At 39.3% G+C, this 26,660-nt stretch overlaps 1 protein-coding gene and 1 pseudogene across 3 annotated transcripts in view; both read left to right on the top strand.

The window, feature by feature from the left end:
- ATRN (attractin) overlaps window positions 1-26,660 on the top strand; it is a 186,658-nt gene that overhangs the window by 139,957 nt on the left and 20,041 nt on the right. For 2 of the 3 annotated variants that reach the window (XM_043884857.1, XM_043884855.1), the window contains exons 25-26: window positions 9,440-9,501; window positions 24,894-24,972. In XM_043884857.1, coding sequence (XP_043740792.1) covers window positions 9,440-9,501; window positions 24,894-24,972 — 141 coding nt within the window. Of the gene's footprint in view, window positions 1-9,439; window positions 9,502-12,839; window positions 13,988-24,893; window positions 24,973-26,660 lie in introns of those variants that run through there. The other variant, XM_043884856.1, reaches the window with a different exon arrangement.
- LOC122682101 lies at window positions 6,394-9,433 on the top strand (annotated as a pseudogene).

Here is a 26,660-nt window from a genome sequence, read left to right as displayed (position 1 = left end):
AGTTAGTAAGTGATGCCTAATGTAACTAAATCAGGAAATAACAATTTTAAAAAAGCAAAAAACAACTTATTAGTGCTAAAAAGGTAAACCGCTCCCCCTCCACCCACTGCCAGAAGAACTGAAAAGAAATCTAATTAAAGGAGAGGGCCTCTGGAGAGAAGTCTTAAGAAGAGGAGGGAGTGGGCAGGAATCAATCATGTATATTTAGTTATTAATGTTCTTGAGGTTCTTTTGGTTTTTTTAGTTGAAGCATGTGTGATCTAGTTTCCTAACCAGGGATGGAACCTGGGCCCCCTGCGTTGGGAACACAGAATCTTAACATCTGGACCACCAGAGAAGTCCCCTTAGTGGTTTTTAATTACTGATGAACACAATAAAATAAATACAGATTCTGGAGAGTGGTGAAAATGAATGGCTGGAAGGAAATTTGAGGAAGAGAGCCCAGAGGTTGGCAGTGGACATATGGTGAGTGTTAGCATGCATGTTAGGAATGAGCGGTTTGGTGGCGTTACCCAGTCTTGAGGCTCTGACCAGAGCTTGGGTATGTATACAGTTTCTGTGCCTACGCAAACCAGCATTAGGTTCGTGGTGTGTGAAGCCAGTTCAGAAGACTGGATCACTGGGATCCAGTCCAGGGCCTATGGTCTCAACATAAGAGTTCCATATAGAACTTAGGTTTAAAAAAAAACTCACAGTGGAGGCAGCACTAATAAGCTCAGCCGATGGTCATGGAATCTTCCATCCTTGGCATAGGTGAGGCCTGACTGGAAAGCTGTTTGTAAACAGGCCTAAGTTCTTATGGGAGCAGTCAGACCTCTCCTGGCTTTGCAGTGTTCAGAGTTACATAGCAAGACTGACATGGTTCAACCAGGAGCCAGAGGGCCACCATGACCGTTTAAACCCTCTCTGGTCCTAATGTCAGGTCTTCAGCATCTGCAGAGCCTGGCCTTTCGGGAGAGCTGAGGAGTGGGTGGGCCAGTCTGGAAGGGCTCCCTGACCAGGTGGAGCTGGGCCCTAGTAGAGCTGCTGGCCTCAGGAGATAAGGAAGCAGCCCACAGAGATTCTGCCATGTGCATATAGACTCTGGGTTTTCTTGCAGCCTGATGGGTGCTGCCTTGGAGCTAGAAAACTTAGCTCACAGGGTAGCCAGCTATCCATTCCCAACCTCTCCCTGACTTAAATGCTAGTAACAGTGAAGATTGTTTTTGGTGGAGAAGATAAAGGCTAATTAGAGGTTCTTCCCTGTCTCTTTTCAAACCTTCTATACTAAACAGTGATCTGCTTTGTAGATTATATGTTGCTGTTCAGTCTCCAAGTTGCATCTGACACTTTGCAACCCCATGGACTGCAGCACCCCAAGCTTCCCCATCCCTCAGCATCTCCCAGAGTTCGCCCAAGTTCATGTCCATTGAATCGGTGATGCCGTCCAACCATCTCATGCTCTGTCACCCTCTTCTCCTTTTGCCTTCAATCTTTCCCAGCATCAGGGTCTTTTCCAATGAGTCAGCTCTTTCCATCAAGTGGCCAAAGTATTAGAGCTTCAGGTTCAGCATCAGTCCTTCCAGTGAGTATTCAAGGTTGATTTCCTTCAAGATTGACTGGTTTGATCTCCTTGCTGTCCAAGGGATCTTGGACAAGAGTCTTCTCCAGCACCACAGTTCGAAAACATCAATTCTTTGGCACTCTGCCTTCCTTATGGTCCAGCTTTCACATCCATACATGACTACTGGAAAGACCATAGCCATGACTATATGGATCTTTGCCAGCAGTGAGGTCTTTGCTTTTTAATACACTGCCTAGATTTGTTATAGCTTTCCTGCCAAGAAGGAAGCATCTAATTTCATTGCTGCAGTCACCATCTGCAGTGATGTTAGAGCCCAAGAAGATGAAACCTGTTACTGCTTTCACCTTTTCCATCTGTTTGCCATGAGATGATGGGACGGGATGCCATGATCTTAGTTTTTTTTAATATTGAGTTTTAAGCCAGCTTTTTCACTCTCTTCTTTTACCCTCATCAAGAGGTTCTTTAGTTCCTCTTCACTTTCTGCCATTAAAGTGGTATCATCTGCATATCTGAGGTTGTTGATATTTCTCCCTGAAGTCTTGATTCCAGCTTGTAACTCATCCAGCCTAGCATTGAGTGCACAATAAACAGCCTTGTACTCCTTTCTCAATTTTGAACCAGTCAGGTGTTCCATATAAGGTTCTAACTGTTGCTTCTTAAGCCACCTACAGGTTTCTCAGGAGACAGGTAAGAAGATGGTCTAGTATTCCCATCTGTTTAAGAGTTTTCCACAGTTTGTTATGATTCACAGTCAAAGGCTTTAATGTAGTCGGTGAAACAGAGGTAGGTGTTTTCTGGAATTTCCTTGCTTTCTCTGTGATCCAGTGAATGCTGGCAATTTGATCTCTGGTTCCTCTGCCTTTTCTCAACCCAGCTTGAACATCTCGAAGTTCTTGGTTCCTGTAATGCTGAAGCCTAGCTTGTAGGATTTTGATCATAGTCTTACTAGCATTCGAAATGAGTGCAACTGTCCAGTAGTCTGAACATTCTTTAGTACTTCTTGGGAATTGGAATGAAGATTCACCTTTTCCAGTCCCGTGGCCACTGCTGGGTTTTCCAAATTTGCTGACATATTGAGTGTGGCACTTTAAGAGCATCATCTTTTAAGATTTTAAATAGCTCTACTGGAATTCCATCACTTCCAGTATCTTTTATTGGCAGCAGTACTTCCTAAGACCCACTTGACTTCACACTCCAGAAAGTCTGGCTCTGGGTGAGTAACCCCACCATCTTGGTTATCTGGGTCATTGAGATCTTTTTTGTACAGCTCTTCTGTGTATTATATTCAACTGCCACAAAACAAAAATTTTTTAACATTGGTATTTTGTATTATATGTAGTAGATGCAAAATACCAATATTAAAAAAATTGTTTTGTGGCAGTTGAATATAATGCGTCATATTATCTTATTTTTACAGTAAACTTGAGCTCAGCCTTTACCCACCATAGTTGATGAAATTCATTCTCAGCCTGTATTCACAGAGGCCCATCCCCTTCCTTCAGGGATATGCAGAAATCTCAGGGCTTCACTGAGTTCAGAGATCTTCATTCACTGGCTGCTACTCCTGGTGCCCTGCCCCCTAGCCATGAGATTTGTTTGAAGGCAGCTATCCTCACTCTCACGTGTGGCGGGCTTGGGTGCAAAATAATCCCTGGTACTTCAGAGCCTCCCCAAGGCCTACCATGTAGTCACCCCTTATTTCTCTCTACTTTCAGAACTCTAAAACATCTTCTCCATTCTCTTCATTTCCCTCCGTTTTCTAGTCTTAAAGTTTGGGCGAAACCTATCTTCTTCTACCCCTGTTCCTTCACCCCCACACGCACCCCTGGGGAAGATCCAGATTGATTCCTTTTGGTTTTTGTTTGCTTGGTTTTTGCTTTTTTAAAAAAAATGTTTATTTATTTGGCTGTGCTGGGTTTTAGTTGTGGTGTGCTAATAACTCTTAGTTGCGGCACCCAGCATGCTAATACCCTAATTCTCTGACCAGGGATCAAATGCGTGCCTCTGCATTGGGAGTACAGAGTCCTAACCAGTAGACTACCAAGGAAGTCCGATTTTTTTTTTTTTTTAATAATTCCTTATTTCAGAGTTCCCTAAGGTGTGGCCCCTGGACACTAGTATCAGAACAACCTGGGGAGCTTAAAGCTATTGGAGTGGTAAAAGGGACCAGGATTCTGACTTTGTTGGAAGCTCTGCAGAGTTTGAGAACCATGGATGGTCTAGTTCTTGGACTATAAAAGTGTATCTGCTTTTGTGTGGGAGGTAGGAAATTACCTTTTCATTCTTTGTCCTACAACAACAATTTAAAAGCCAATAACTGATATATTCATAGAATAATACAGGAATCCACTTTTACACGATATCTCTAGGTACACAGCCATAGTATAGGTAGAATATGATTATTCCATACCCTAAAAGGGAAGTGGATCAAGTGCTGAGAATGTAGAAAAGAGAGCCAGTTTCCAGTGGAAGATGGGATAGCTGAATGAGAAAGGAAGTGTTTGTGCTGGGCCACAAAGGACTTGGAAGGACAGGACTCCCACTGTAGGTATGAACAACAGCCACCATTGCAGGTGGTTGGGGAAGGCACCCTGGTTACAGACATTGAAGGACAATAGTGGTACTGCAACCAGAAAACACTTGTTTGACTGAAGCATAAAATTAGTGCTTGGGAAGTGCAAGTTTACAATATCCTACCCCAAATCCTGGGGCTGGAAGGGCTTCTGTGTTTCATTTCATATAGCATACTCAAAGAGCACCCTGGGCAAGCACACCTTAATCAAACATATTACTGAGAGTCGAGTCTATAGCCCACGTGAAAATGTAAGGGGACATAAGTTCCTGGCGTGTGAAGAGTGATACTGTTTGGAAAGGGAGAAGAAAGTAATTGTGACTTTTATTTATAAATTGTAATGGAATTTTCTTCTTTATATTAAATAGATTTTATTATAGGAGGTCTTCATTATCCTTAGTATTGGAAAAACCCACAAACACATTTCAATGTTTTTTATAATAAATTACAAAAGAAAGGTCTGATTGGGATATTATTTTGAAAAATGAAACTCACGACTATGAAAAATGTTTAATTGTACAGTTAACAAAATTAAATTATGGCTGCAACTGTGGACCAGTTCTTAGAGGAAAACTCAGTTAGGTCTTACTGAGTTTGAAGAGAGATGGGTCATTATTTTTCCAATTATCATATTCTTTTATTTAGCAAATATTTATTTAACCTCTTCATGCCATGTCTTAGGCGCTAGAGATAGACAGTGGCAAAGTCCCTCATGGGTATTTTCTAGTGGAAGAAAAGCCCATAAATAAGTATATATTTGAGGGCTATGTAGAAAAATTGAGCAAGATAAGAATATGGAAGTGTGACTTATAGAATATAGAAGTTGTACAGATGGTGCTCAGAGATAAGACAGCAGGAATGGAGTCCTTCACTTCTGATTTGACTTTACAGCTTGATTTAAAAAAGAATAGCCAAAGGTCTCAACAGTTTTCCCAAGATGCTCTCAATCATATTCAGAGGTTTTTGAAGGACTTAAGTCTGTATCTTTCATCCCTCTTCACTTGGTAATTCTGCCAAGTCTTTATTTGTCAATGGTTTTGTGTAATCAGTTTTCCAATAGCACTTTCACTAAAATCTCGTTTTTCATAAGACTGATTTTGCAGATGGTTTGCCTTGTTTGACAGTCTTTGAGTAGGGGACAGCCCCATTCATGCCTGTTGTCACAGTGTAATTTTTAGTAACACTCTCTTTCACTCTCAGAAGTTCTCAATTTGGACAGTAAATCCATCACCCATTAATCAAAAGATTAAGCAACAAGACTGAGTGTTAAAGCAGGACTAGATGTTTCTAGGTGGTCAGTCTATTCATAAACATTGTTATAAGTTGTGTTTTTCTTTTTTTTGTTGTTTTTTTTTTCATTTATTTTTATTAGTTGGAGGCTAATTACTTTACAGTATTGTAGTGGTTTTTGCCATACACTGACATGAATCAGCCATGGATTTACGTGTGTTCCCCATCCCGATCCCCACTCCCGCCTTCCTCCCCATCCCATCCCTCTGGGTCTTCCCAGTGCACCAGCCCTGAGCACTTGTCTCATGCATCCAACCTGGGCTGGTGATCTGTTTCACCCTTGATAGTATACTTGTTTCAATGCTATTCTCTCAGAACATCCCACTCTCGCCTTCTCCCACAGAGTCCAAAAGTCTGTTCTGTACATCTGTGTCTCTTTTTCTATTTTGCATATAGGGTTACCGTTACCATCTTTTTAAATTCCATATATATGCATTAGTATACTGTATTGGTGTTTATCTTTCTGGCTTACTTCACTCTGTATAATGGGCTCCAGTTTCATCCGTCTCGTTAGAACTGATTCAAATAAATTCTTTTTAATTGCTGAGTAATATTCCATTGTATGACCCAGCAATCCCACTTCTGGGCATACACACTGAGGAAACCAGATCTGAAAGAGACACGTGCACCCCAGTGTTCATCTCAGCACTGTTTATAATAGCCAGGACATGGAAGCAACCTAGATGGATAAGGAAGCTGTGGTACATAAGTTGTGTTTTCTTATGAAACTTTGTCACTTTGGAGACTTAGGTAATGAACATTCAACAAAAGAAGACCATTTTTAGAATGATGTGAGTCTTGGAGACCAGCCACACTGGCTGTTTTAAAAGATTAAACAGAATTGGATGGCCTAGAATTTGTTTCTTTATGTCTTGTAACCTAGACTCTCCACTCCTCAAGACTGAATAACTTTGTTTTTATAATTGATTTTCTCCAGTCTTATTAAAAAGCTTTTATGTCTGCGAACATGGTGCTGTGAGCAGGGAGGAGCCTGCGGGCCGTGGTGGGCAGCCTGCGCGCTATCTCAGCAAGCAACTTGCTGTTGGCCGAGGCCCTGGGGGCTGCTGGTGGGTGCTCTTCTGGTACTACGCACCAGCCCTGCTCTGCTGTCAGATAGGAAATTCACCGAAAAACATGAAAGGGTAACCGCCGAAAACGGTGTTGAAACAGTGGGAATCAGTAATTTTGCACAGGAAGCTTTGGGAGATGTTGTTTATTGTAGTCTGCTTGAAGTTGGGACCAAATTGAACAAACAAAAGGAGTTCGGTGCTTTGGAAAGTGTGAAAGCTAGTAGTGAACTCTGTTCTCCTTTATCAGGAGAAATAACTGAAATTAATAAAGCTGTAGCAGAAAATCCAGGACTTTTCAACAAATCTTCTTCTGAAGATGGCTTGTTATCAAGATGACATTCAGTTACCCTTCAGAACTAGATGAACTAATGAGTGAAGAAGCAAATGAGAAATACTTAAAAGTCTATTCAGTGAAAATGGAACCCCTAAATAAACTAGTTTGAAACAACTTAATCTAGCATATTTGTCTTAAATTAGTGGTGGATAGATATTTAAAAAGCAACTTTTAGCAAAAGAAACTACTTATAACAATGTTTCCTGAAGAAAATACCTCCTAATGTCCTAATGACTTCAGATAAACATTGTGCATCTTTTTCACAGCACCCGATGATTTTTAGGCTAGGCTCCAGTTATAATATTCAGAATTCCTGAAATTATCTGTGCTAAAACTAGTTAGAAAAAGTATGTGATTCAAAGATAACATGGTTATCTTAAGCCTTATATAGTATTGTAACTTGCTTACAGCTATCCCTATATTTGGGTCAAAATGATCTTCCCACTAGAAATAACTGGCAGTGGGGAAGTTTGTTAGTTGTATAGTGTCTGATGAAGAATATTACTCTCTTAATTTTGCAATATACTGTGTTTGCTGGTGCTATTTTTATACAGTGAAGCCTTGCAGGCAAATAAGAAACAGTTCAATAATAAAATATTCAGCTTCTTAATTTAAAAAAATAAAAACCTTTTATGTGATGACTATAGCCATATTTTGCAGTTTTCCTTTTCTCAAGAAACCTAAAGGATTGATTACTATAATAAATGAAGGAAAAGCAAAGAATATGGTTTCTCCTTATCTATGATGTCTATGTATGTTTGTATTTCTCAATATAAATGGTGGCTAGAGGGCAAACACAAAAACTTCAGATTCTAAGCCCCATAATATTCTGCGGCCTGAATAGGTAGTATTGGACCTTTATTTATTTATGGAATGTCAAAAAGAACATAAGAGCGTCAAAAAGAAAAACACTAGACGCTTCTTCTCTCTTGATCCTCTGTGAATCTGACTATAAAAAGACTGCAAAGTATTGTTACTGTGTTGGGGCCCAGGCTGTAACACTTTTCTTGCATTTTGTACAGTGGGAGTTGACAAGGGATGGGGGTGTGTAGCCAGGATTAGGAAAAGAAGACGCCAATCATATACTTCCATGATTCTTGTCATTCTTGTCTTTATTTGAATAATTATCATCTTATTCAATAATTGTTTCATTTATAGCACCATCCTTTCTCCAGGGAGAGCTGTGGTCCCTTAGAAATAAGCCAAGAACACTCCTGGCTAGTACCATGTGTATCATAGGGTAGTAAGGACACAATTATCATACTTAGTAGTAAATTCTAAGCTGCACATTTTTTCATGTTCTAATATCTCTGATAACACCTTACAATGATTTTAAAAGCATTGTGTCATAGTATAAATCAGTGGTTTTCTTAAAAGTACACAAAACAATACCTGTTTTAGTGGTGTCTTAGATTTGATGAGCTATGTTAGGGATTTTACAATGTTCTTTTTTTTTTTTTTTCTTTAATACTTATTTATTTAGGCTGTGCTGGGTCTTAGTTTTGGTATGTGGGAGCTAGTTCCCTGACCGGGGATTGAACCCAGGCCTGCTGCATTGGGAGTATGGTGTCTTAGTCACTAGACCACCAGGGAAGTCCTTATAATATTCTTGGTATAAAATTATTTAGGTTCCAATTGGTGTTATATTGATTGTCAGATGATATTCAATGTAGTGAAACTTGGGATAAATATTTTTTTTAAAGGGACATTATCTTGAAGTGAGCATTAAGTGTCAAAAAGGTTGAAGGACACTAAAGGAGGCCCCCCACCTCATGGTAGATCCAAGAATTGGAATTTGAAGCAAAAGGGGAGAGCATTTTGTCTTGATATGGGCACAGTCAGTCAGTTCAGTCGCTCAGTCATGTCCCACTCTTTGCGAATAAACTGACGTGCTTGTCATTAGGTTATATATATATATATATATATATAGTTTATTTTTTTAATTGAAGGATAATTGCTTTACAGAATTTTGTTGTTTTCTGTCAGACATAGGTCCCCTCCCTTTTGCACCTCCCTCCGACCTCCCTACCCATCCCACCCTTCTAGGTTGATGCAGAGCCCTTGTTTGAATTCTCTGAGATGTACAGCAAATCCCCGTTGGCTCTCTGTTTCACGTATGGTAGTGTAAGTTTCCATGTTACACTCTTCATACATCTCACCCTCTCCCCGTGTCCATAGCTTTGTTCTCTCTGCGTGTGTTTCTCCATTGCTGCCCTGCCAATAAGTTCTTCAGTACCATCTTCCTAGATTCCATATATATGTGTTAGTATACGATGCTTATCTTTCTCTTTCTGACTTACTTCACTCTGTATAATAGGCTCTAGGTTCCTCCACCTCATTAGATGTAGGCCTCTGAGATGTCTTCCAGGTCAGACTAAAAACTGAGGTCTGGTGTCAAGCAGAGGGGCTATAGGGATTTGTCTTGAGTCTCAGAATATCACTTTTGCTTTGGCAGTTAAGCAAGAAAAACTAAAGGGATGGGTGCTTTTCTTCAAGTGAAAAAATTCCATTAATCTCTTGAAATGTTAATGTCTTTCTGCTTCAGCAAGAAGGCTGAGTTGATGGTTCTGTCTTATAACCTAATCACTCTACCTGGTTTTCTGTCACAGATTGCATTCTCCCAGCACAGCAATTTTATGGACCTAGTACAGTTCTTCGTGACCTTCTTCAGGTAATTTCACTTATACAAACTATCTGTTCTTTTGATTTGGGTACTTAATTTAATTAATTATCAACCCATGAAAGGTAAATGAATAATCTTGTGTTTGCAGAACAGATCAAACTAACTTTATATATGTTCCTGAACAGTTACATGTCAGTTACAATACTGTATGTTCAATCTAATTTGATAAAATGAAGACATTTGGTTTGTATGTTCTGGCTTTTTGAGGTAGCTTTTCATGTACCCTATACTAAAATGTAGGTAATTTGACTTTTCATATGGGGAAAATTTGGAGTTGAAATAACAGAAATAATGATTACTGATGTGAGCTACATATATGCTGCTGCTTGTTCAAGAGATGTTTCAGGTGATTATCTAGAGTTTTAAACCTAAAAGTTTAAAACCTAAATTGTTTGTTAGGCCTTGAGATCCTTTTGTTTTTAAAGTTTCTTTTTCAGTTTAACATTATTTTTAAGAAAATACTATTACACATAATTGAAAAAGTGCTACAGTGTTTATAAGAGGAAGCAATAGCATCGTGTCCCACAACTTTAAATTATTTTAGCTGTTTTTTACTTCTCCATGCTTAAAATCTTTCTTGATTTTTCAATTCCATTATCTTTTGATGTCCTACTGATAAGGGCATCAAAGATAAAAATTTATTATCTTATGTTACCTCTCCCAGCAACTCCCCACACACTGTAAACACATATAGATTCCCCTTCATCCCACTTATGTAATATAGTTATATCACAATGGCTAAATCAGGAGTCCCTATTTATGTTGTTATAACCATAAAAACCTCCCATTTGCTGCTGAGTTGAACTCTAATTATATGTCCCCATTTTTTGGATGGGGGAATCACTTTTTGCTTGTGCTAAATGTAATATTTGCCATATTTAGGGTTTTTAATTGTTTGGTTTTCTATGTAGCTACCCTTGATTTACCCCTATTCTCTGACAGAACTGAACACTCTCTTGATGTGGTCAAACACAAGATACTTTCCTGGTTTTAGTTTCCCTTGGCCTAGATAATCATAAACCTAAAGAGAATTATCACAAATTCTCTTGCCTCTGCTCTAGGACCCAAACCTGCTGCTCCCAAGTGCACTAGTTGTTTTTGAGGCCTGCTGCACAACTGTCATCTTGGGAATTTCTTTAGCCTTTTTATGTTGAGGTTTCTGTCTCCTTCATCCCGTGTCTTTGTCCCCCTGTTTATTCCCACCTTATACACATTCTCCAGGAAGTTTCTGAGGAAAGGTGCATGTAGAGGTGACTTTTCTATGACCTTTCCTGTCCAAAAATGTCTTAGTTTTATCCTCACATTTTATTGAAAGTTTGAATACAGAATTCTAGGTTAGAAACACCTTCCATTAGAATTTAGAAAGCATGGACTTCTATGGTGGTCCAGTTTTAAGACTGTGCTTCTGATTCAGTGGGCATGTGTTCCATACCTAGTCAGATAAGTGCCATGTGCCACACATCGTGGCCCAAAAAAAAAAAGAATTTTGAAGGCATTATGCTGTTTCTTCTAGCTTCTAGTATTAATATTGAGAAAGTTAGTGTCATTATCATTTCCACTGTTTGTATGGGATCTGTCTTTGCTCTTTAATAAATATATATTGAAGTATAATATTTTTATATTATACACTTAGAAATTGTAGGCTTAATGAGTTATCACAAATTGAATACTCTCGTGTAACTACTACCTGGGACAAGAGTTGTTTTTTTTTCCCCAGGGTATTACAAGTATCCTAGAAGTTACCTTATATTTACCTTACTGTCAGCCCCTTTCCTCTTTCCCAAAGCTGACCATTTACCTAACCACTAAAACAATATATTGCAATTGCCCATTTAAAATTTTTTATTTAAATTAAAACAAAGCAGAAAATTTTAAATGATTTGCACTAAATGATGAAAATATTAAGAGCTTGTGGGACAGAGTTAAAGTTGTATTTATCTATGAAATAGAATCAGGTACATGGAGAACAGACTGGTGGCTACCAAGGGAGAAGGAGTTGGGGGAGGGTTGCAGTGAGAAGTTGGGGTTTGCACATATAAGCTTCTATATGTACAGTGGATAAACAACACAGTCCTACTGTATAACATAGATCTGTATTCATTCAATATCCTATGCTAAACAATAATGGAAAAGAATATTTTAAAAAAGAGTGTATGTGTATAACTGAATCACTTTGCTGAACAGCAGTAATTAAATACAACATTGTAAATCAACTATACTTCAGTTAAAAATAATAAATAAACATTTTTAAAGAAAACAAAAAATGTGTTTAGAGGATATAGCTTTAAATCTGTGGTGCTCAACCTTAACTGCATAGTAGAATCACTTGAGGAGCTTTTGATACCCAGGCTACATCCCAGAGCCGTTACATCAGAATCTGTAGGGGTGGAACTCAAGCATTTAAAAGCCCAAGTGATTTCAACTTGCAGCTAAGGTTGAGATCACCACTTTATAAAAGCATATGTTGGAAAACAAAGAACAAGCCTCTCAATAAATGAGAGAAAGAACTACTAATTAAATGTAAAGAAAAGAAGAAAGGAATATAAGTAGAGCAAAAATTAATGATATAGGGGAAGAAGTACAGTAGAGAGGATTGAAAGAACCACAGATTGGACCTTTGAAAAGAATAATATTGATAAATCACTAGCAAGAGTGACCAAGAGAAAAAGAAAGAAGATACAAATAATTAGAAATTAAAAGGGGGGAGGGACGTTACTGCAAATCCTGCACACATTTTTTCCTTTAGAAAAATATTTATTGAGCAGCTTTATGCAAATAAACTTGAAAATGGAACAGATGGAATGAAACAACTAAAAAACAGAATGAAACAATATACAGTTTACCAACACTGACACAGAAGGGATAGAAAACTGAATAGTCCTGTATCTATTTTAAAACAATATATAATGAAAAATTTTCTCACAAAGATAACTCTAGGCCCAGGTGCCTTTGATGGTAACTTACAACATTTTAAGGAAGAAATAATAATCAATATTAACTAAACCTTCTAGAAAATAGAAAAGAGTAAATACTCCCCAGTTCATTTTATGAACTTAGCACAGCCTGACAAGAATAATATGAGAATGGAATTTACAAGCCAGTCTCACTCATGAATAAGGAAGCAAAAATCTGCCAATAATGTAAAAAGACTTCTATATCATAACCTAGTTGGGTTTATTCCAGAAATTGCAAGGCTGGTTTAGCATCAGAAAATCAGTCAGTGTAATTCACATTGATTGCATAAAGAAGACTAATACAATCATCTTAAATCAGTGGGGGGAAAGCATTTGATAAAAGTTAATATCATCCATTTTAAAAACTCTTAGGAAACTAGGAATAGAAAGAAGCTTAAAATCTGATAAAGACATGCTGCAGAGCAACTAAGCCCGTGCATCACAACTCCTGAGCCTGCGCTCTAGAGCCTGTGACCTTCACCTGCTCAGCCTGCACGCTGCCACTGCTGAAGCCCACGCGCCCAGAGCCAGCGCTCTGCAACAAGAGAAGCCACCACAGTGAGAAGCCCACACACTGCAACTAGAGAGTAACCGCCATCACTGGAACTAGAGAAAGCCTGTGTGCAGCAGCAAAGACCCAGTGCAACAATAAATAAATAAATTTTAAAAATCTAATAAAGGAATAACATGTAAAGCCATCAGCAGTCCACATTCTTAATGGTAGAATATTAGAAGCTTTCCCTTTGAGTTTGGAAACAAGAGAAAGACAAAAACGATCACTTAGTTTATTTAACATTGTTGATAGAGATTCTAGCCAATACAATAAGACAAGAAAAATCAATATATAAGAATTAGAAAAAGGCATTACTTACATTATTGTATTCTTAGAAATTAAAGGATCTGCAGATTAACTATTAGAATTAATAGATGAGTTCAGCAAAGTTACTAGACACAAGGGTGTATTAAGAGCCCAACCTATCTACTCCTCTATGAAGTCTTCTTCTGGCATATTCACCCCAGGGTCCACCCTTCCTTGGACTTCATTCTACTCGTGTTTTTATTATACCACTTAGTCACCTTTAACAGTCTAGCACTTAAGGGCATCCCATCTATAAATGAACATGTGATTTGACATGCAGAGATGAACAGGGCCAATTAGAGATCTCTCCTACAAGTTTTAAACTGAGTTCTGAGAACTTGAAACAGTTATCTATGACTCTCAGCCTTAGTTGGATGAGTGAGTGAGATTCTGGATCTGTCCTGCATTTCTTAACTAAACTCTCATTTTCTTTTTCATTTTCCTTTTGTACTTGATTCTGTGTGAGCTCCTCAGCTCATTAATTTAGTTCAGTGTTGGGTCCATTTCTTTTATTGAGTCCTCTGGTGAGATTTTTTTTTTTAACATTTGCATTTGATTTCTAATATATTATTCCTTGTAGCCTGTTTCAAGTTTATGAATGCAGTTTACTTTCATATTCCTTTCTGAGATTAATAAATTTTATCATATTATTTTGAAGGCTTATTTTGTGCTATTTATAACTGTCTCAGATGTCGTCTGTTGTTGTTTGGTACCTCTCTTTCACAACGTTGGTTTTCCTCAATGTCTGATTTTTTTTATCGTGTTGAAGATTCCATGTTTACTTCTGTATGGATGCCATTTCTGTCTGTCACAGCCTCCAGTGAGTGTGGAGTATAGATGGAGAGTGTGCTGGTGGATTAGATATATTGTTAGTTTGTCTTCTGAATGAGAGAGGATCCATCCTGCCTGGCCTCTCCAGCCCAAGGACCAGTGCTCACTGCCTTATTTGCTGTCTTCAGTTGCTCAGCACAAGCAGGGAGGAGAGAAGAAGCCATCTGGTGTGGCCACTCTGAATGCAGCTCCTCCCGCACTCTGGAAGTTCCCCAGAACCCTCTCCCTCCTTATATCTGTATACTCTAGAAATTATTTTTTTTCTCTTTCTCTCTTTCTTCCTTCTTTCTCTCCTTCTCCCCCTTTCTTTCCCTCTCTCACACACTAGATATGAGATAAGTGGTTAGATACAAATTAATTCATGGTTTTAAGACCTCCTCTGGATTTTTTGTGGGTTGTAAGGGAGCCAAAATCAACCAAAATGGTCCTGGTGAGACTGTGATGGTTGGGACTAGGGTGGGGGAACAGAGGTAGGGCAGGTCAATGTTTCTGATAGCTATAACTGCTGGGATGTGGTAAGGGAATGCCTGTTGGGTGTGAAAGGGAAAGAAGTGACTTGGAACTGGCAGCATAATTTGTCAATTAGTGATGTGGGGAAGGCAGGTGAGGAAGGATCAGAAAATTATGCTGCAAATGGAGCTGGTAGACTTCCACCAGAAAACACAGAGACAGAAGATGGCCAGGGTCAAGCTCTGGAAGAGCTTTCTCCCATGAGAGAAAAAAAGACACTCCTGAATAACATCTCCATAAATGTGTTATAAAAAATAGTTAATTCAGACTCAGAGACCCTGTCATTTTTTTATACCCTTCTGTATTATTTAAATTACTTTGTGTATAAATCTGATAAAGATACATTTTAAAGATGTTTTAAATCAAAATTAAAGATAGGTTCTTCCTTTTTAAAGCTGAGTAATAGTCTCTGTAAAGATAAACCACACTTTGTTTATTCACCTCCTGATAGACACTTGCATTGTTTCCTGTTTTTGACTATTACAGATAAAGCCATTATGAACACTTGTATAAAAAATAGGGGAGGGGATGGTCCTGTCACATAGGAGATTTCGAGGGTTTTAGGAGCTCTGTGCCAGAAACTTGGGACAAAGGCCATGTGTATTTCTTACTGTATCACACTCATCTTCCAGTTTTGCCAGTGTCACTTCCTCCAAGATTCCATCAGTGAACCCCCAAACTAAGTTCTCTCCCTTTGTTCCACTCTCCCATGGAACTATGTTGCTTTTCATCATGGTCCTATCACAGTTTTACTTTGTACTGTCCGTGTCCACAATTAGGTTATAAGCTTCAAAAGAGTAGGTACAGTGTCTTTCTTTTGTTCACCCTTGTATACATGCACACCTTCAGCATCTAATACAGAGTCATGCTCAGGTATATATATATATATGGAAAGTAAAGTAGACCTTCAGGAAAAGTGCAGAGCCGTGAGGAACCATATATACCAACCTTGAAAAAGCTCATGGGAAAAAAGCCCATGGCTCTGGCTGATGGGAATGTAGAGGCCGTATGCTGAGTAACTCCAGCTATCCGGTATGTTATGTTCTTGGACCATGTGTACAGAATGTAGTGACTCCGCTGCCAGGGACCAACCCAGTGAGGATTAGTCACCGCAGCTGATTGGTGGAAGACTGAATGACATCACTAGAATTGTTCAGAGGAGCATCTTTAGGGACCTCAGAATCTTTTGTAGTAAACAAGGACAGATGGTATTCTCATCACTTCTCCCTTTTTTTGAATGTTCTTTGGAAAAGAACGCAGAACTTTGATTTCTCTGGAGTTTGTTTAGGAACCAGGAATGATGAGCACTTAACTGAGAATAGAGTCCTTTTCACGAACATGAATGAAGAAGCAGATATTTTCCCAGAGCAAGTTAACTAGGTTCACATACATGAAATGTAAGGGGAGAAGGGAAGTTATCCAGGTAATCCTAAGCATCTGAAGAATGGCTCATAGAATACAGAAAGTAGATTAGATTTGGGGGTGGGAGTAGAAGGGGATAGCTCAGTGATTCAAGTGAGAAAATATTAATGTGAAGTAAGTTAGAAAAGAACTCCCAGACTTGGGCACAATGAAAAGTAAATTCTAGATCCTGATAAATCTATTAAGTCCTCTTTGTGTCATAATTAGATGCTTCCCCAGACTCCAGTAGGAGCCTTGTGTATAAAGAAGGAATTAATAAGACCCATTTGCTTGCTTGCTCTGAAAATCAAATGAGATGATGTAGGTGAAAGAGCTTTGTATCTGGGAGTGATGTAGGAGTGTGGTCAGCATAATGACTGTTTATTAGTAAAGAGGGAGAGACAGACTAATGTTCTATGAAAATCTGTGTGACTGGGGTTAAAGGTGCCTTAGATGATAGCATTTGGATAAAAATAAAAAGGAGAAGCAGGGAATGTCCAATAGGAGGGACTGTAATGGGAATTCCTGATACAGGCAAGGTATGTTTTTGTAAAACTTCTAATTATCTGAACTTCCTCTAAGGTTGTTGCCAGATTGACAGCGGACATTTTGACAGTTCCATGTCTTGTTGATCACTTTATTTTCCAGAAGATGGAAGTGATGCAAAGTCCTGCCACTAGATTAGATCCTGTCACTAGATTAGATCCTGTCTGATCTCATTGAGATCAGAATGGTAAAGTGTAAATCATAGGAACCTGGGAAGAAGCAGCAATGTCTCATAATTAGATTGGTTGGGACGTCAAAGCCAGGCCAAGAAATGAGTATGTTGTTTTAGAAAGGCTAGACTTGTAAGGGCAGAAAAAAGAAATTTTAGTACACTCTCAAAAGTATCATTCTATATACACTATTAAGCTGGTGAAAAACATCTCCAAACACAGAGCTCTCAGGCAGATTGTGAGTTTTCAAAGACATGTACAAAAGATATAGAAAAACAACCTCAATCAAGACAAATTTCTGAGAATAGTCTCAGAAAAGTGTAAGCCTCTGATAAACAGGGACAGGTTTAGAACAAAAAAGGTCAAAGGGTTTTGTTGTAAGTACAGAGCTGAAAAGAAATGACAGACCCCTAGTCAAGGGCCAGTGTCCTTGCATTGAAAGAGCAATAAACTTCTTTAAGAATAATCTTTGAAGGCCAGAAGAATGTTAATAATTGACAAGACTGAATAATGAACATATAGAGATTAACTGGTTTGGTCTTTCTACTATTGTGCACTTGAAAATTCCCATGATTTTTTAAAAACTTGTTGTTCAGTCATTCAGACATGTCCAACTCTTTGCAAACCCATGGACTATAGCCCTCCAGGCTTCCCTGTCCTTCGCTATCTCCCAGAATTCGCTCAGACTCCTGTCCATTGAGTCAATGATGCCATCCAGCCATCTCATCCTCTGTTGCCCCCTTATCCTCCTGCACTCATTCTTTCCCAGCATCAGGGTCTTTTCCAGTGAGTCAGCTCTTTGCATCATATGACCAAAGGACTGGAGCTTCAGCTTCAGCATCAGTCCTTCCAATGAATATTCAGAGGTGATTTCCTTTAGGTTGACTGGTTGGGTCTCCTTGCAGTCCAAGGGACTCTCAAGAGTCTTCTCAAGCACCACAGTTCAAAAGCATCAATTTTTCAGTGCTCAGCCTTCTTTATGGTCCAGCTCTCACATCTGTACATGACTTCTGGAAAAACCATAGCTTTGACTAGACAGATCTTTGTCAGCAAAGTGATGTCTCTGCTTTTTAATATGCTATCTAGGTTTGTCATAGCTTTTCTTTCAAGGAGCAAGCATCTTCTAATTTCATGGCTGCAATCACCATGATTTTGGAATCCAAGAAAATAAAGTCTGTCACTGTTTCCTTTTTCTCCCATCTGTTTGCCATGAAATGATGGGACAGATGCCATGATCTTAGTTTTTTGAATGTTGAGTTTTAAGACAGAATTTTCACTCTCCTCTTTCACCTTCATCAAGAGGCTCTTTAGTTCCTGTTCATTTTCTGCCATTAGGGTGGTGTCATCTGCATATCTGAGGTTATTGGTATTTTTCCTAGCAATCTCAATTCCATCTTGTGCTTCACCCAGCCTGGCATTTTGCATGATGTACTCTGCATATAAGTTAAATAAGCAGGGTGACAATATATAGCCTTGATGTACTCTTTTCCCAATTTTGAACCAGTCTGTTGTTCCTGTCCAGTTCTAACTGTTGCTTCTTGACCAACATAAAGGTTTCTCAGGAGGCAGGTAAGGTGGTCTGGTATTCATCTCTTAAAATTTTCCAGTTTGTTGTGATACACATAGTCAAAGGCTTTAGTGTAATCGATGAAGCAAAAGTAGATGTTTTTCTGGAATTCTTTTGGTTTTTCTAGGATCCAACAGATGTTGGAAACTTGACCTCTGGTTCCTCTGCCTTTTCTAAATCCAGCTTGTACATCTGGAAGTTCTGGGTTCACGTACTATTGAAGCCTAGCTTGACGGATTTTGAGCATTACCTTGATAGCATATGAAATGAGAGCCAACATATGGTAGTTTGGACATTCTTTGGCATTGCCTTTCTTTGGGATTGGAATGAAAACTGACCTTTTCCAGTCCTGTGGACACTGCTGAGGTTTCCCAATTTGTTGGCATACTGAGTGCAACACTTTGACAGCATCATCTTTTAGGATTTGAAGTAACTCAACTGGAATTCCGTCACCTCTACCAGCTTTATTCATAGTAGTGCTTTCTAACGCCCACTGGACTTCACACTCCAGCATGTCTGGCTCTAGGTTAACCACACCATTGTGGTTTTCTGGGTCATTAAGACCTTTTTTGTACAGTTCTTTTGTGTATTCTTGCCACCTCTTCTTATTATCTTCTGTTTCTGTTAGGTCCTTACCATTTCTGTCCTTGATTGTGCCTATCTTTGCATGATATGTTCCCTTGGTATCTCTAATTTTCTTGAAGAGATCTCCAATTTTTCCCATTCTATTGTTTTCCTCTTTCTTTGCACTTAACAAGGCTTTCTTTCTTTTTTTTTTTTTTTTTTTGGTGGAATCTTAGGAGATTTTATTAATGAAAACAGTCCATCTTTTCACAGGAACCACACAGCATCAAAAGGAAACTCTTTCCCCCAAATTTCCAACGTCTTACTACTTGTATCTTCCTCTTGACACCCAATTGCCATCCATATCAATGTGGAGGAACCCATATTGAGACAGACAACAGCAACTTTTTGTCCTTTTCCCTAGAAATTTCTAATTGTCATTTAATATTAAAGGTCTTAAACCAGATTTCCTGTCTTCCAGTACTGAACACTAATCTTTTTTTTTTTTTTTTTTTTTTTTTTAAATATTTTCTTGGCCCTGCTGCACGGCATGTGGGATATTAGTTCCCTGACCAGGGATTGAACCTTTGCCCTTTGCGTTGGAAGCTCAGTGTCTTAACCACTGGACTGCCAGGGAAGTCCCGAACACTAATCTTAAACCTATATATCAAAGATGGGAAGGCACAGATCCTTCATCTTTCATATTCTTCATATCTCGAGACTACAACAAAAGTCCTCAAGCCTCAAGCTTGGTCGCACTTTTATTCTTTTTTATTTTTATTTATTTATTTTTTTCTATTTTTTTTATTAGTTGGAGGCTAATTACTTCACAACATTTCAGTGGGTTTTGTCATACATTGATATGAATCAGTCATAGAGTTACACTTATTCCCCATCCTGATCCCCCCTCCCACCTCCCTCTCCACCCGATTCCTAAGAAGGCTTTCTTATCTCTCCTTGCTAATCTCTGGAACTCTGTTTTCAGATGGATATATCTTTCTTTTTCTCCTTTGCCTTTAGCTTCTCTTCTTTTTTCAACTATTTGTAAGGCTTCCTCAGACAACCATTTCCCTTACTGCATCTCTTTTTCTTGGGGATGGTTTTGATCACTGCCTCCTGTACAATGTTACGAACCTCTGTCCATAGTTCTTCAGGCACTCTGTCTATCAGATCTAATTCCTTGAATCTATTTGTCACATCTACTGTATAATTGTAAGGGAATTGATTTAGGTCATACCTGAATGACCTAAAGGTTTTCCCTACTTTCTTCAATTTAAGCCTGAATTTTGCAATAAGAGCTCATGATCTGAGCCACAGTCAGCTCCAGGTCCTGGTTTTTGTTTTGTTTTGTTTTTCCTGGCTGTGCTGGGTCCCAGTTGCGGTATGTGGGACCTAGTTCCCCAACCAGGGATCAAACCTGGGACCCCTGCTTTGGGAGCCCAGAGTCCTAGCCACTGGACCACAGGGAAGTCCCCTCTGGGTCCAGTTTTTGCTGACTGTATAGAGCTTCTCCATCTTCGGCTGCAAAGAATATAATCAGTCTGATTTTGGTATTCACCATCTGGTGATGTCCATATGTAGAGTCATCTCTTGTGTTGTTGGAAGAGGGCGTTTGCTATGATCAGTGTGTTCTCTTGGCAGAACTCTGTTAGCCTTTGCTTTGCTTCATTTTGTGCTCCTGTTACTCCAGGTATCTCTTGACTTCCTACTTTTGCATTCCTATCCCCTATGATGAAAAGGACATCTTTTTTTTTTTTTTTTCTTTTTTTTGATGTTACTTCTAGAAGGTCTTGTAGGTCTTCATAGAACCACTCAACTTCAGTTTCTTTGGCATTAGTGGTTGGGGCATAGGCTTGGCATTGCCAAGTAATGCTTGGGGCATTAACGTTGAATGGTTTGCCTTGGAAACAAATCGAGATCATTCTGTTGTTTTTGAGGTTGCACCCAAGTACTGTATTTCGTACTCTTTTGTTGACTGTGAGGGCCACTCCATTTCTTGTAAGGGATTCTTGCCCACAGCAGTAGATATAATGGTCGTCTGAATTAAATGTGCCCATTCTCATCATTTTAGTTCACTCATTCCTAAAATGTCAATGTTCACTCTTGCCATCTCCTGTTTGACCACATCCAATTTACCTTAATTCATGGACCTCACATTCCAGGTTGCTATGCAATATTGTTCTTTACAGCATCCGACTTTACTTTCACCTCCAGACACATCCACAACTGGGTGTTTCCACTTTGGCTCAGCCTCTTCATTCTTTCTGGAGCTATTTCTCTGCTCTTCCCCAGTAACATATTGGATACCTACTGACCAGGGCAAGGGGGAAGGGCTCATCTTTCAGTGTAATATCTTTTTGCCTTTTTATACTGTTCATGGGGTTCTCATGGCAAGAATGCTGAAGTGGTTTGCCATTCCCTTCTCCAGTGAACCACATTGTGTCAGAACTCTACACTATGACATGTCCTTCTTGGGTGGCCCTGCACGGCATGCCTCAGTTTCATGGCGTTAGACAAGGCTGTGATCCAAGTGATCATTTTGGTTAGTTTTCTGTGATTGTGGTTTTCATTCTATCTGCCTTCTAATGGATGAGGGTAAGAGGCCTGTGCAAGCTTCCTGATGGGAGGGACTGGCTGTGGGGAAAACTGGGTTTTTCTCTGGTGGGCAGGGCCATGCTCAGTATTCTTTAATCCAATTTTCTGCTAATAGGTGGGGCTGTGCTTCCTCTCTGTAGTTTGACCTGAAGCAGCCCAGTCCTAGGGTCTGCAGTCTCTATGGTAGGGCTGTAGGCTTTATAGGAGGGCTAATGGTGATCTCCTCCAAGAGGACTTCCACCAACACACCATGCCTCCCCGGCATGCCTGACCCCACGACAAGCCACTGCTGACCCATTCCTCCGCTGGAGACTCCTAAACATTCACAGGCAAGTCTTAGTCTCTTGTGCAGTCACTGCTCCTTCCCCCTGGATCCTGTTTCGCACAGGTTTTGTTTGTGCTGGTGACTGAGATGGTAAAGAATCTTCCTGCAATGCAGGAGACCCGGGTTGGATCCATGGATCAGGAAGATCCCCTGGGGAAGGGAATGGCAACCCACTCCCATGTTCTTGCCTGGACAATTCCATGGAGAGAGGAGCCTGGTGTGCTGCAGTCCATGGGGTTGTGAAGAGTTAGACACAATTGAGCGACTAACACTTTAAAAACTTATATTTGTAAATGTATTTAAAATTATAGAAAACCATTGATTAGAGGGACTTCAGAAAGATAAACACTGAGTCACAGCCCCACCTGTACCCAGATTAGTGGTAGGGAAAAAAAAAGAAGGAGGGTATCAGCAAGTGCCACCTTTTTTGAAATAACTAGTAAATTCTTCATTATTGTGTTACCTGAGGAGAAACCATGCATGTATCAGCTTTGAAGGATGCTCATTGTCTGTTGGTGTGCTGTTTGTGTCTCAAAAAAGCTGGTACAGGTGGAAGAAGCTGGTACAGGTGGAAGAAACTGGGTTGTTGGTATTTTTAACAGGCCCACATTGATGACAAAAGCTCTGAATAAAGGGCACAGACCTTCTGAGCTGCTCTGTTTCACAATTCTGTGTTGAGAGTAGTCCAGGAGAGGCCTCTGAGGCCACCCTGGGTTCAGCTGCATCAGCAGCATCTGGAGCAACTCACTTGTTCCATGTTCTTCCATGTAGGTTTACTGCCTTCTTGTGTTTATCTATTTGAGTAAAAGTAACAAAAAGGATTATGGAGGTGGGGCAGGATTATACATAGAAACCATGAAAGACTAAGAAGGTTACTCTTCTCAGACTCCTTTACTTCTTCTTCCTGTCCTCCCTAACTTCTCAGTATTGGGGTGCCCTCAAGACACTCTTCTCTATTTGTATTTATTCCCTTGATGTCCTCATGCAGATTCAGTACTTCAAATACCACGTGTATGCTGATGACTCTCAAGCTGTCTCCAGCCCAAACCTCACACCCAGCCCTGAGGTTTACATATCAACTCATGAAATCTCCCCATAGCTTTCAGGTAGCTGTCACAGAACTCGGCATGTCTAAAACTTTACTCGCCGTTATCTCACACCTGCTCCCCCAAGAATCTTCCCTGAATAGGTTGATGACAAGTTCCTCAGGCCCCACACCCTGACTTCTCTCTTTTGTACCCTACATCCAGCCCATCAGGAAATCCTACTGTCTTGACCTTCATGTCCAGATTCCAAAGTACTTTTCATGCCATCATCGTGGTTTGAGCCACCCTCATTTCTTACCTAGACTCCTGTTATTTCTATTTCTGAGTTGCTACCTTAATGGTCTCCTCAGTATAAATTAAATCATGATACTTCTCTGCTCAAAAACCTTCAGTGGCTCATCTCACTCAGTAAAAGCCAACATCATTATGATGGCTTGAGGGTCCTCATGATCTGCCCTTCTCTCACCTCTATGTCTTTATCCCTGGCATAACTGCCTCCTCCCACTCCAGCCTCCTGAGGTTCCTCAAGACATCCCAGGCACATCCTTGCCTCGGGCTTTGCACTAGCTGATCCCGGTTGCCCAGGTGCATTTCTGCAGACCTTCACGAGCCATCTCCCACATATCCTCCACGTCTTAGCGTCCTACCTCACATGTCACCTTCTAAAGAGTTAAGGTCCACCCATTCCAACCATTCTGCTTTAGAGTACCGCTGTCACTCCTGAACCTCCTTACCTTCTTTTTATTTGTGTAGTATTTACTCCTTTCTAACATGCTCTATAATTTGCTCACTTTATTTACTGTTTGCCTCCATGGGGAAAGTGGTCCTTTGTTCATTGATGTATTCCATGAGCCTAGAACAGGATCTGCGTCAGTAAAGTACTGTATAAAAAGAAAAACAGAAACCATTAGAGAGATGGAAGGATCATCAGTGTCAGCACAACCGAGGGGCCCAACAAGATAGGAGCTGAAGACTCTCCACTGAGTGGTGATCTGGGTAGGGGGGGTGGAGGTGCTTCTCTTTTGCCAGGGTACCCATTGAAGGGGTCTGCACTATGTGCCTCTCGGGAAAGTGGTGGGCTGAGGAAGGCTTAATTTCTGTTTCTTAAAGGGCAGAAGTTCAGTCCTCTAGCACCTTAAGGAGCCTGTCACCAGCCAACTAGGGCGGCCTGTCTTCAGCAATGTGCACTGAAGCTGCCTCTGCAAAGCCAACCCCATCCTGCAAACACAGATCTTAACAAAGAGTACCCGACTGCAGGGGCAGAGAGCCTTGTATCTGCTTGTAACACTCTGGAACAGTACACTGTACAAATTAATGAGTGAAAATGCCAATTTTTAAATTATTTAAACAGCTACCTAAGAGGTTTATTTGTTAGGCTCATTACTCCTTTTAATCAGAAGTCAGTCTTTCTCTTTCCTGTCACAATAGCTTTTGATGAGAGAACATTAAAATCATTTGCAGTTATAAGACCACTGGGACTTAGTCTATCCTAATCGTTAAGAAAGCTGTTGGCTTGAATTTGGTTGTTTTATTTTATTTATAAAATATGTATTTACTTTGAATACATATTGTTATGTATAAGCTTATTCTCTGTTTACATCTTCCTTATGAAAAGCTGGTTGTTACTTTGATAATTAACTTTTCTCATGATTTTAGGCTTTATCAGTAAATTTTTGCTGATTTGATTAAGTAGAATGCTTGTTACTGGTTATAATTATGATAGAATTATTATTTGGAATAAGCCATGATATGTCATTCTGATAAAGGGCTGGCAGAAGGTCAAGGCTCTCCTCTGGGAGTGCCTTGTGGAGATAGTGTTGTCTACTGGTTGGGTCGGAAAGCTCATCTCATACTTCGTTTCCTTTGAACCAGGACATGGTTGTGATGACTCAGCAGAGAGGAGCTTGGAGTGGGTATTTGGGGGATTGTGTCCCTGACTGACCTGAGGTGTGGACGGCAGCATGCTGATTCTGGGGGCTGGGATAATAACTCAGTACTTTCCTTTCTTACAGTTGTTTCCTCTCTTTGCTCCTGGTGGCTGCTGTGGTTTGGAAGATCAAACAAAGTTGTTGGGCTTCCAGACGTAGAGAGGTAAGCCTCAGTGAATAAAGATTAATGAATCCCTATAGGAGCTTTTTCCTTCATATTTCCTTTAAGCATGTCAGTTTTAGCTGTGTAGTGGTAGAGAGTAATATATGGTCAGCAGACTTCAATTAGTGCTATATAAGCTATGTTAATTCTGCACCACGTGGTTTTAACTTTCTAAAAAGAAGGTTTTAGGATTGTACTGACTCAGTTTTACCCTTTCTACCAGACCCTGGTTCCTTAACTCAGGCTGGAGATCGGAAGGCTTAGTAAATAAAGCAGAGCTTTTACAGGAGCCTTTCATGAGAATGAGAATAAAATCAGCCATTTAAGCATCTCAAAAATTTCTCATTATTCAAGGAAAGATACATGTGTGTCTGATTAAGGATTTGCTTGTGTTTTGTTTTTTAGTGTTGATTTATTTCCAGAGCTCCATTCCAAAAGTAACATTAATAAGTCAAACAAATATTTATAATTGGCAAGTCAAATAAATAAACATGATTAAAAATTACAACACAAAAGCTGTTTATTGAAACTTTCACATGTGTTATTACTCTGCCTTTTAGTCATCATGTCTGTTGCATTGTTGCTAAATGGAAGTGCACTAATATCTGGATTTTGTGCTCTTTGATCTTCTATACCTATTCATGCTTTTTTCTATATAAAAATTGATCTATAGAAAGATTTAGAGAACTGAAATATCTAGACTCAAAATACCCAAGCACTCAGTACTGTTCATGACATGAACAGTGGGGCCATGACACCTTTTCTGACCCATGTAAAGGTGATTTTTTTTTTATAGAGGTAATGTTGCATCCTCTTTATGATCATTTTAAAACTTTAGTGGATAACATATTCAGATATTTTTTAATAGCTCTATTACTAAGACATTTTAAAATCTCAACGAATTATGCAACATTCTGAAAAAAATAAGTTATCCAAATGTGTAATAAAGAAGTAAGAAACCACGTAAACTAATACCAGGGAAAGAATCAAAAACTTATTTTGAGAGAGTCAAATTATTACTCTTTCCACAAAGGCTATTAGACCCAGGCAGTTTTAATTTGAGATGAACTTATGGAGATGATAGTCTATTCCTCCTTGGGTGTTTATAAAATTTAATTATTTCCAAAAAATAAATGTTTCCAGAGTAAAGGAAAAGATGAGAAATTTAAAAGAATCCTGATTCATTTTATGCATAGAAACCTTGAAACCAAAACTTGAGAAAGGTAGCACCAAAAAGTGAAGACCAGTTGCATAATGACTATAATGTGCAGCTGTCTAGTTTACCGTGTAGTAAAGGGATCATTTCATACCAGAGAACCTACTAGCATATGTTATATCCATGGGTGTAAAAAAAAAAAAGCACCCTAAATTTTCAGTAGTGGCCAAGTAATCATTTAATAATTTATTAATATCAGCAGTCATCCTAGTTTAAAAATGAAACTCTTAGTAAACTCAAAAATAATACCTCCTCAACACTTTGAGAAATAACTAGATAACCAGCATCACTCATGATGAAAAAATACTCAAGATTGTACCCAATAAAATCCAGATAAGTTAGTCATATTAAGAACTGACACAAAAAAAAGAAAAAAAACCTGACATTTGAGCATTTCTAAGTTGTAGGCACTGTTCTAAGAGGTTTTATATTAAGTAATTTAATCCTTACAGCAACCTATAAAATAGTTACT

The sequence above is a fragment of the Cervus elaphus genome, chromosome 23 (assembly GCF_910594005.1).
Source record: "Cervus elaphus chromosome 23, mCerEla1.1, whole genome shotgun sequence".
NCBI classification, from domain to species: domain Eukaryota; kingdom Metazoa; phylum Chordata; class Mammalia; order Artiodactyla; family Cervidae; genus Cervus; species Cervus elaphus.
The sequence above is the reverse complement of the archived record's forward strand: the minus strand, read 5'-3'. Positions and strand labels throughout refer to the sequence as shown.